The sequence below is a fragment of the Nicotiana sylvestris genome, chromosome 3, assembly GCF_000393655.2.
Source record: "Nicotiana sylvestris chromosome 3, ASM39365v2, whole genome shotgun sequence".
NCBI lineage: Eukaryota > Viridiplantae > Streptophyta > Magnoliopsida > Solanales > Solanaceae > Nicotiana > Nicotiana sylvestris.
In genome coordinates this window covers 142,699,136-142,711,084 of record NC_091059.1, presented here as the reverse complement: position 1 = coordinate 142,711,084, position 11,949 = coordinate 142,699,136, and the positions used below count along the sequence as shown (strand labels likewise).

The following is an 11,949-nucleotide window of genomic DNA, read 5'->3' as shown; positions in this document are numbered from 1 at the left end:
TATCTAATCGAACTTACGGTAGGTACAAGGTAAGCCTACGATGAAGTCCATATTGATTACTTCCCATTTCCAAGTCGGGATCTTCATAGCCTGCAATAATCCACCGGGTTTTTGATGCTCAATCTTAACATGCTGACAGTTAGGACACTGGGCAACAAATTCTGCTATATCCTTTTTCATTCCGTCCCACCAATACACTTCCTTGATATCATGATACATTTTTGTTGCTCCTGGATGGATAGAATAACGAGAATAGTGAGTTTCTCCCATAACCTGCCGATGCAGCCCTGCAACATTAGGCACACACAATCGTCTTTCCATATCTGAGGACCCCATCTTGTGTAATTCCAAATGGTGTCTTCTCCTTCTGGAGGGTGGTATCCCTATAATGAACTAACACAGGATCCTCGTACTGGTGTTCCTTTACCTTAGCTACTAAAGAGGATGTTGACGTATCCTTAAGAATAATTCCAATATAACCTGAGTCTAGTATCCAAACTCTAAGACTAGCTAGCTGATAAACCTCATAGGCTATTCCCGTCTTTTCTGGCTCTAAATACGATAGGCTACCCATAGATTTACGGCTGAGGGTGTCGGCTACTACGTTCGCCTTCCCCGGATGGTATAAAATATCAACATCATAGTCTTTAAGTAGCTCCAACCATCTCTTTTGACGAAGATTCAATTCCTTTTGCTTGAAGATATACTGGAGGCTCTTATGATCTGTATAGATATCAACATGAATGCTATATAAGTAGTTCCTCCACATCTTTAGTGCATGAATCACCGCGTCTAACTCTAAATCGTGGGTCGGGTAGTTCTTCTCGTGCTTTCTTAGTTGTCTAGAAGCATAAGCCACAACCTTACCATGCTGCATCGGCACACAACCCAATCCAATGCCTGAAGCGTCACAATAGATAACGTAATCATAGGTCCCTTCTGGTAGTGTTAGAATCAGTGCTGAAGTTAATATGTCCTCTAAGGCCTAGAAAACTCCGTTCACAAGCGTCGGTCCATTAAAACCTAGTTCCCTTCTGAGTTAACTTACATGGTTATCCTAATCTTATACAATTCAGGAAATTCCTCTCTTCGGAGGCCAAACCTTCATCTTTTATCCCTCACAATTGCGCCCTTATCCCACTATTAGGGCAACATCATCTATTCTAAACGTTACTAGTCTTAGACTCCTTTGAGTTCATTCGGGCTATACTGAGCCTTCTATAACTTAGGGAAACCATCAGCTCTCTTATGAACTTATTCCCAAGGACTCATCCATTCTTGTTACCTTTTTACTCATCTTTTATTATCCTTCCTCCTGTCTTTCTAGAACCTTGTCGCTCTACCATACTTTAGCTTGCGACCTATACATATCTATTTATACTTATTCGCAACCTTTCTTCAACTTACTTACACCATATATTTCCTTATGTTATTCTAGAATATCAAGCAAGACACCACATACCACTTTGGTCAAAGGTGCTTAGAAGAGAAGAAAATTTCGTTACAAGTTTCTTGTAATAACCCGCCAAACGGAGAACGTACGAACCTTCATTGGTGTTGTGGGTGTAGGAAAAGTCTTCACTACCTCAGTCTCTTGTGTATCCACTCGGATGTCTTTACCCGAAATAATATGCCCAATGAAAGCTATAGAGTTCAACCAGAATTTATATTTAGAAAACTTTGCATACAACTTCCCTTTTTGTAGAACTCTGAGCAAAGTACGTAGATGATCTGCATGCTCAGCCTCTAAACGAGAATATACCAATATATCGTCAATAAATACAATTACGAACAGATCTTAAAAAAGCCTGAACACACGGTTCATTAAATCCATGAATACTGCTGGGGCATTGGTCAGATCGAACGACATAACCCAAAACTCAAAGTGCCTATATCTAGTCCTGAATGTTGTCTTCGGAATATCTTCATCCTTAACCGTTACCTAATGGTATCCGGACCTCAAGTCTATCTTTGAGAAATATTTGGCACCTTGCAACTGATCAAATAAATTATCAATTCTCGGAAGCGGTTACTTATTCTTGATCGTCACCTTATGCAGCTGCCTATAATCAATACACATACGTAAAGAACCATCTTTCTTTCTTACAAACAAAATAGGTGCTCCCCACAGTGACGTACTAGGTCTGATAAAACCTTTTTTAAGCAAGTCCGTTAGTTGCTTTAATTCTTACAGCCCTGCAGGGGCCATTCTATATGGGGAATAGATATTGGATGAGTATCTAGTAGTAGGTCGATGGCAAACTCAATTTTTTGCTCTGGCGAAAGACCCGAAAGTTCATTGGAAGAAGCATCGGGAAAATCACTAACCACTGGGAAGGACTGAATGGTTGGTAACTCTACTTCCACATCTCAAACCTGAACTCAGTGATAATTATGGTCCTTCCTGATCGTCTTTCTTGACTTGAGATTAGGAGATAAATTTACCTTTTGGTGATGCCGTATTACCTTCCCATTCCAAAACAGGCTCCCCTGGAAATTGAAATCGGACTATCTTTGATCTACACTTGATGTTAGCATAACAAAAGGCCAACCAATCTATACCCATTATAATATAAAGTTCTACCCACCCGAACACCACGTACCTTATCCTTGTTTATTATCAAATCCATCACGGGCCATTTCGGACCAGACCCATATATATAGGTAACAATATTAAAACTTAACTCGTATAACTAATTTAGAAAAAGGTTTATATACATAGTGGTTGACTAGGCCATAGACATATCATACCCAAAACTATATACAGGATACTATCTGCAAAACCTCTAAGTAGGTATAACCATAATATATACAAGTTGGTACGGGGCTCCCTACATTCTCATAAAATAACCAAACATATTTAGAACCCTGATTTGGTAATATTCCAAAAAGAGGTGGAACTCACCAACCAAAAACTGACACTTGGAGGAAGTCTATAGTATAGGGTCCTTGCCTCGTCCTATATAAGAACCTCGATCGGACACACTTCGAAGTGGAATCTTCATGTCCTTATCAGTTACCTTCCTCCTCTTGGCCCAAATACTATCTTCTTCCTCTGCGTATCCCATAACATACACCGACGAACCTAGATTGACGGACTCCCAAGACTGTGGACTATCCGGTATCTCAGAAGAGCTGTTGTCCGCAAATATTTTGACATAGTTTTGAGCCTGAGGGAATCCCAGTTGTGCCAATCCATGCACTACTCCCCTCATACCCTGATCAACGGGCTGTGAAACTAAGGGCCTTGATGAGGTCGGAACTCCTCTCACCCCATCTACTGCCGGAGTCAAACAACTCGAACGGATGACTCATATGGATCCTCTGATGGATCCTCCTCAATAGAACCCATGATCTCCGATGGGTCCAAATCCATAGTATAACTTATCTCTCTTTCTAACACCTTCGTAGCCTTATGACCCATGCTAGCGAGTGTAGACTTCGGAGGCATCACTAAAAACGTAACACGTCGTTAAGAAAATGAATGCTCATATTGCACGATCTAAGATAAGAAGAGAGGATAACATCCTATATGTGCTATAGCCTCTTGTTTATAAGTGTGGTGCACGACACACCCATAACAATACTTCACTAAACACGGTCTGTAGACAACCCTAGGACAAAGCTGCTCTAATACCACTTTTGTCATGACCCAAACCGATGGGCCGCGACGAGTGCCTGAGTCCTACCTGTCAAACACCCCTAAGCATGCATCCAGGATATGAACCTGTGTAATATCTGTTGAGTTATGAGAATCATGTACATGCAGTAAATCTGCCCAAAAAGGGCATACATACCTATACATACAACATACGTCGGGCGAGCCGGCAAGGCTGCTATAGACAACTATACATTTCAAATAGGAAGCCGTCAAGGCCACATACCATCCAACTAGACATACTTTCTACAGACCTCTAACAGAAACATAACTGTACAAAGGCGGGACTAAGTCACGTCATACCCATATACATATATATATGAACAAACTTATCGTACCAATATCAAAAGCAGCTCCGGATCAAATGGAGCACACCAACGCTCGCTGATATGGGATCCTAAGAAGGGGGACCGTCAGCTTGCCTACATGCACCTGCGGCATGAAACGCAGGTCCCGTGAAATAGGGCATCAGTACGAAAAATATATTGAGTATGTAAGGCATGAAAATTAGTACGTAAAAGGCATAGATGAAACATGGAATACTGAAACACATCTTTAAATCTGAATAACTTTATAAATTCTGAAACGTTTATAACGTCATGCACGTACATGTAAAATGCCATGCATAGGTATGGGTGTACATAATATCATCAAGCCACTGAGGGCATCCCATCATATCATCTCGACCAATGTGGGCAATATCATCAACATATACCAGCTGATCAGGTGGTGGTGCGTATATAACACCATAACTTTTTTCCATATCCCATATACATATATTTATATATATACGTGTATATAACGCCGTTTGAATCATATTTCAGCCACTGTGGGCAACATCATCATCATATACCAGCTGATCAGGTAGTGGTGCGTATATAACATCGTAATCTTTTCTCATATTCCATATACCTATATTTACATATATACACGTATATAACGTCATCTGGTCATGGGTCAATGCACATGTATAAATGAGTGAAATGCATGAAAAATACATAATAATCTCGATATTCCTTCCGGATAAACTTTTCCAACTGCGTATTATTCTGAGACCCATGGACAGAAGATAATAATAATTCTCATGGGGAATCAAGAATATAGACGCCCCTATTATTTCTATAAATATAGTAATTTATAGAAACTGTGTATTTATTCGTTTCTTCCGTATAATTTGGACCATGCCAAAAGAAACAAGGGAGGGCCTTAATATACCTGGAGTAGGGAAAACTCCATATAATATTCCGTTGGAGAATCTCGTTGATTGAAGTTAGAACTCAAAAAAATCGGATTAAGTTTCTGCTTTCTGAATCCTTTGAATGAAATTGTTCTTGCTTCTTAAACGAAACTTGGCTTTGAATTTGTTGAAATTCTGGACGAAATTGTTTTGAACTAAGCCTTTCTTGAAATGAAATTTGATACTGCTTTAACGTGAGCTAAAGACATAAGGCAGAATTTCCTAACGTTTTTTTTTGTTCTGATTCTTGGCAAGGGCTCTTTGAAGTTATTTTGGTGTTGAAGGGTACTTAAAAATGAATCCAATGCCTCTGCAATTTCTAAGATATGATGCCAAACTCTTTCCTTTTTATTCTTTTTTTTAATTTGCTCAACTCTAGTGGTACCTAATTATTCAGATGCCCAATTGTTCAAATCATTTATACGGATCTTGGTTAATCTTTAGGCTTTATTTTAAACTTTAGGTGTAGACTAGACACCTATTCATAAGTGGATTATGAATCATCTTCTTGTTTGGTGGCCTTGTGCCACCCGTAAAATTGGTATATTTTATAAGTTTTTATCCACTTATTGGCTAACTGGGTAATGTTTCGTTATCCGATAATTAATCAATTACTCGTATAATTTAAAAATTACCACAAATTACTTAAAATTCTATTTATTTTTAAAATACTTCATATATACTTTATATATATTATACTACCGTGGTCATATGGTACCTTGCATGGTACTAGTTCATATTTATCGGGTATTATCGCTCGACCAGTATTTTATTCCAAATTGGCCACTTTTAACGAAACTCGTTTTCTTTAATCCGTGTACCCCTTTATCCTTCATAACATTTATTTATCACTTGTTATAAATAGCGTAAGTACGTTAACATCGAGATGACCTCATCCCCAAGTCTACGCCGGTTAACTGAAAATGAAATTTTAACGTACGAAAATGCGAGATGTAACACTTCTGCTCTCGCAAGGTCTGAAGCACTACCCTCAAATGCTGCTCGTGCTCCCCTAGGCTATGGGAATATATCAAGATGTCGTCAATGAAGACGACGACAAATGAATCAATATAAGGCTTTAATACCCTGTTCAGCAAGTCCATGTACGTTGCTGGGGCATTAGTCAAGCCAAAGGACATCACCAGGAACTCATAATGGCCATATCTAGTCCGGAATGCACTTTTCAAAACGTCCGAGTCCCGAATCTTCAGCTGATGATACCCTGACCTCAAGTCGATCTTGGAGAACACCCTAGCACCCTGCAACTAGTCAAACAAATCATCGATACGAGGCAACGGATACTTGTTCTTGATTGTGACTTTGTTACACTAATGGTAATCAATGCACATCCGCATAGTCCCATCCTTCTTCTTCTGCACAAACAACACTGGTACACCCCAAGGCAATACACTAGGTCTAACAAACCCCTTTGCTAACAACTCTTCAAGCTGCTCCTTTAACTTTTCAACTCCTTTAACTCTTCAAGCTGCTCCGCGATACACTGGCGGTGGAATAGATACAGGCTGGGTGCCTCGAGCCAAATCAATAAAGAAATCAATATCACGATCCGGTGGCATGTCAGGAAGATCAAAAGGAAACATATCAGCGAACTCTCGAACTACTGGAACTGAATCAATTGTTGGAGACTTCGCGGTGGTGTCCCGAACATAAGCTAGATAAGCCAAACACCCCTTCTCGATCATATGCCGAGCCTTCAGGAAAGAGATAACCCGACTAGATGTATCAACTATGGAACCCTTCCACTCCAACCTCGGCAACCCTGGCATTCTAATGAAACAGTCTTGGCATGACAATATAGGACAATATGATATGGAGACAACCAATCCATGCCCAAGATGACTTCAAAATCGATCATATCAAGCAACAGGAGATCCGCTTTAGTCTCGAAACCACAGAATGTGAGCACACAGGACAGGTAGACCCGATTCACAACCACAGAATCGCCCACATGAGTGGACACATGAACAGGAGAGCCCAAAGGCTCAGGAGAAATAACCAGGAAACAAGAAAACGGACATGATACATATGAATAAGTAGACCCTAGATCAAATAATACCGAAGCATCTCTACCGCCGACAGAAATAATACCTGTGATGACGGCATCTGAGGCCAATGCGTATGGCCTAGCCGGAAGGGCATAGAATTTGACTGGAGCGTCGGCTGGCTGGCCTCTACCTGACTGAGCAGTAGCTGACTGACCCCCTGCCTGGCCTCCACCCCTAGGACGGCCTCTACCCATCTGTCCCTCGCCTTTGGGAGGCTGGGCAACCGGTGCTGGAATCATGGACTGCTGACCCTGTTGTACTGCCTTGCCCCAAAGTCTAGGGCAGGTCCTCTTCATATGACCCGGATATACACACTCATAGCACCCTCTCAGCACCATAGCCTGTTGACCTGAAGTCTGAGACTGCTGACCCGAATACCCACTAGAAGAACCCTAAATGGCTGGTGGGCAATATGAACTCTCTGGCATGGCACTGAAGTTAGCACTGGAAGAACCCTGATAACTAGAATACCTGCCAGAGGAACCCTGAATAGCTGGTGGGCGGTAAGAACTCTCCGACAATGCACTGACATAAGGTCTCACTGGAGCACCTTGGGGAAGCGGTGGTGGTACTAAATACGAGGGTCTGTTGGGCTGACCCCTCCCGAAGTGACCTCTACCCCTAGCTGGGGCACCTATGAACTCTCCCGAAAACCGGTCCCTCTTGTCCTGCTGAATCTGCTCTTTACCCCTCTGGCAGTATCCCTCAATCCTGCGACCAATCTCTACTACTAGCTGATACACAATACCCATCTCCACCTCTCGGGCCATGCTAGCTCGAATACCAGGGTGCAACCCTGCAACAAATCTTCGCACTTTCTCTGTATCTGTGGGAAGTATCATGAGTGCATGGCGAGACAACGCAAAAAACCTTGCCTCATAATTGGTCACAGACATCTGACCTTGCTCAAGATGCTCAAACTGATACCACAGCTCTTTCCTCTCAAAGGGTGGAATATACTTATCCAAGAATAACTGTGTAAACTGACCCCAAGTGAGGGGAGGAGAACCTGCTGGCCTGCTAACAACATAAGACTGCCACCATCTGCGGGCCCCGCCCTCCAACTGAAAAGTAGTGAAGTCGACTCCATGTGACTCCAATATTCTCATGTTGTGCAATCTGTCTCTGCACCTATCAATAAAATCCTAGGCATCCTCATGACACTCACCTCCGAAGATAGGAGGGTGAAGTCTAGTCCATCTATCCAATAACTTCTGCGGGTCACCGTCTGTAGCTGGTCTGGGCTGGGGCGCCACTACAGCAACTAGTTGGGCCCCATCTGCGGGTAGTGCACTCGAAGTCTGATATACTACAGCTGCATGTCCAGGAGCCTGAGCAGTAGGGGTCTGTGCTCCCCCTCCTGCCCGTGAGGTAGCTGGATCCGATGGAAATAAACCAGCATGAGTCATGGAATCCATGAACCGCAGCATATGGCCCATGACCTCCTAGAAGCCCGGTGCTATCACAAAGTCTACCGGGGTAGGCTCAGCTGCGAGCACCTCGCCTTGCTCCTCGATGATAGGATCTTTCGCAGGATCTACTGGTGGTACTACTGGGATAACTCTGGGACACCCTCGTCCCCTACCTCGGGCCGGTTCCCTCCCCCGGCCTCTGCCTCGGCCTCTAGCAATGGGGGGAGCAGCTCCTCCCAGGTCTGGAACATCAGTCGTGCGTGTTCTCACCATCTGTGAGAGAATAAAAGAGGAAATTTAGTATACCAACCACTGCACGATAGGAAATGAATAAAGAGTAGTATTCCTAATACCATATAGCCTCTCGAAGATAAATACAGACGTCTCTGTACCGATCCGCAAGACTCTATTAGGTTTGCCCGTGACTTGTGAGACCTACGTGAACCTAGTGCTCTAATACCATGTTGTCACGACCTATTTCCATAATAGATCACGATGGCGCCCAACACCGTTGTCAGGCAAGCCAACGCGGAAGTATTAGTAAATTCTCATTTTACTTACCCAAGACAGTTACAACATTTTCTTAATTTGCAATTAAAAACAGGTGATAATATGCAACACTCAATAATAATTATACAATCCAAAAGAAACGTCTACAAATGTGTTTGCCAAGACCTGGTGTCACAAGTTGTGGGCAACTAGTAGAATATACAAAAGAATAAATCCATCCTACTGTCCGAAATAGAATAGACAGCAAAAATAAATAAAGAGAGACTCCATCAAGCTGTTGAACGGCACAGGTAGGGGCTTCTCACCGTGGAAGTCTCGAACTGTGCTCAAGGATGCACACCAGTTTGATAGCTAGATGTACCTGCCTCAGGTCCTGTACAATTATGTACAGAAGTGTAGTATAAATATATAAATAATATGTACCCAGTAAGTATCATGTCTAATCTCGAAGAAGTAGAGACGAGAAGTCGACTTGACACTTACTAGGGTCAAATAATATGAGAGATAAATTATACTGAGTATGGATAAAATAGTTAATTAGCAGGGTATAGTAAGAACTAATAGGTCCTCTCCTAGATAATGTCACAGCTGGCAACTCCCATTCCAGGACAAATAATAAACTCAAGTCATAGAAGAAAAATATCGAGTAAAAAATGCGCAAGTAATGCCGAGGTCGTACGGCCAGATCCAACAAAATAGTAAATTGTGCACTGCCGAGGGTCGAACAGCACGAACCATAGATGCATCTATTACCCCGCTCACAAATCATCCATGCGATGCGATCAAACGTAATTGAACACAGTAACAAGCAGACAAGAACATATAACTAGGTAACAATTACTCACTGGATTATCAACTTCTCTTTAAAAAGGCTAAGAAAGATCATGTTTCTCTTAACTAGTCTTATTTATCATAATCACCATGATTTAAGCAATCCAAATTAAACATAGATTTGCAAGAATACCACATAAAATATGCTTCTGGGTCCTAAACTACCCGGACCTAGCATAATAGTAGCTACGCACGGACTCTCGTCACCTAGTGTGTATGTAGTCCCCCCATTTAATGGCAAATTATTAGATTACATCACCTATGGGGACAATTCCCTCTTACAAAGTTAGAGAGGAGACTCACCTCGCTACAAAGTGCACTTTCAATACCAAGAACGAGCCTGAACTCTTAATTTGGAGCCGAACGATCCCAAGCTAGATAAACGAGGTAGGAACTAGTCAATACAAGCTCACAAGATAGCATTCTAACTATTTAAGCAATTTTACACCCTTAAACACAAGTTTCCTAAAATTCGACCTCGAGCCCACATGCCCAAATTCTGAAATTTTTCGAAAGAAGTTGTTCTCTATCACCTAAGGATTAATAGTATATGATTTCTAATTCGTTTCATAACAAATGTCGTGGTTAAATCTAACTTTTGTCAAAACCCTAGGTTTTGCTCTAACCCCATGATTTTGCCTTAATCCTAGTATTTAGTCTACCTAAAATGCAAGTATTAGACTAGGAATAGGTGGGATAAACTTACCTCAAGATGCTAGGTGGAAGTCTTCTCTCAAAAGCTCCCAAAATCACCAATGGAGGAGTGAAAAGTGGCAAAAAGTGACTTAGAGCCCGTACTAAATGAAGCTCACTGCTTCAGCGATTTCCGCATATGCGGTCCCGCTTCTGCGAGAAATTGGGTGCATCTGTGGACTTGGCCAAATGGGCTGGGACCGCTTATGCGGTCTAGATGCCGCTTCTGCAGTTTTGGGCCTTTCCTCTTTGGTCGCATCTGCGATCGCCGGACCGCTTCTGCGGTCTTGCACCTGCGGTCGACCAACCACAGGTGCGGTTATGACAGAAGCAGAAGCTTCAGCACTTCTCAACATTTCCAACTTCACTAGAGCCTCGTCTGGTTGACGCTCGGGGCTCCCGGGCCCCACCCGAACATACCGACAAGTATGAAATCATGAAACGGACCTGCTCGAACCTTCGGAATGACCGAAACAACGCTAAATCTAAGAATCATCCCATAAAACCAAATGAATCAAACTTATGAACTTCAAGTTCTTAATTCTTCTCTAACGAACCGAAACACACTTAAACTACTCGGATTGACACAAAATTATGCGGGCAAGTCTTAAATATTATATTGAACCTGTACCGGACTCCGGAACCAACATACGAGCCCGATACCGATGCGATATATCATTACTTAGTTTCTTTAAATCCTTAGAATTTCAGTTTAACAATTTCTAATAAAAATTCACTACTCGGCCTAGGAACCTCGGAATTCGATTCCGGTCATACGCCCAGGTCCCATATTTTCCTATGGACCCTCTGGGACCATCAAAATATGAATCCGGGTCCGTTTGCTAATAATGTTGACCAAAGTCAAATGAGAATATTTCAACCCAAATCCTTTCAATTCCCGAACCAACCATCCCCGCGGGTCGTAAATGAGTTAAAGCAAGTGCGGGAAGTTTTATTTAGTGGGACGGGGTTCTAAAAGGCAAAACAACCAGTCGGGTCGTTACATGTTTTTACTATAAAATTTTGCAATCAACCTTTTATTTAGTTGATCAACATATTCATTTCTAGCTAAGATATCTTTTTAATTCTATTATGCATTTTGCACAAATTACATTTTAATCTACTGATAAAAATATTTCTCATATTAAATGCACTATTATTACTATTGGGATTGATAACCAAGTGTTTAAGAAGAACCAAATCTTCTTTTATTGGATGATCTTCTTCGTTTCCGACACGAAGAAAGAAGACATTGAATATTGGATCTATTCTTACTTTATATTTCTTGTAAGTTGAATTTTTTTCGTTTGAGGCCAGAAGTATAACTTTGGCAAGTTAGCTTTTACAGTCTCTGCTTTTGTCAATTTTGGAACTACTGGTAGTACTTGACAGAAAGCGCCTCCCAAACCATTAATTTTTCACCAAATGATTCATTAATATCCAACATATCTTTAGAACTCCGGTCAATCATTCTGGTCATTTGACACTTAGTCTGACACTTAGACAAGGCCAGTCAACTAAACCCAATTCACTTGTTAAAGC

The 11,949-nt window shown here is 41.7% G+C and overlaps 1 protein-coding gene across 1 annotated transcript; it reads right to left on the bottom strand.

Annotated features, from left to right (window-relative positions):
* Positions 1-6,642: 6,642 nt before the first annotated feature.
* LOC138888108 (uncharacterized) lies at positions 6,643-7,299 on the bottom strand. Its single transcript, XM_070169921.1, has one exon. The coding sequence runs from the start codon at positions 7,297-7,299 to the stop codon at positions 6,643-6,645; it is 657 nt and encodes a 218-aa protein (XP_070026022.1).
* Between the last annotated feature and the right edge of the window lie 4,650 nt (positions 7,300-11,949).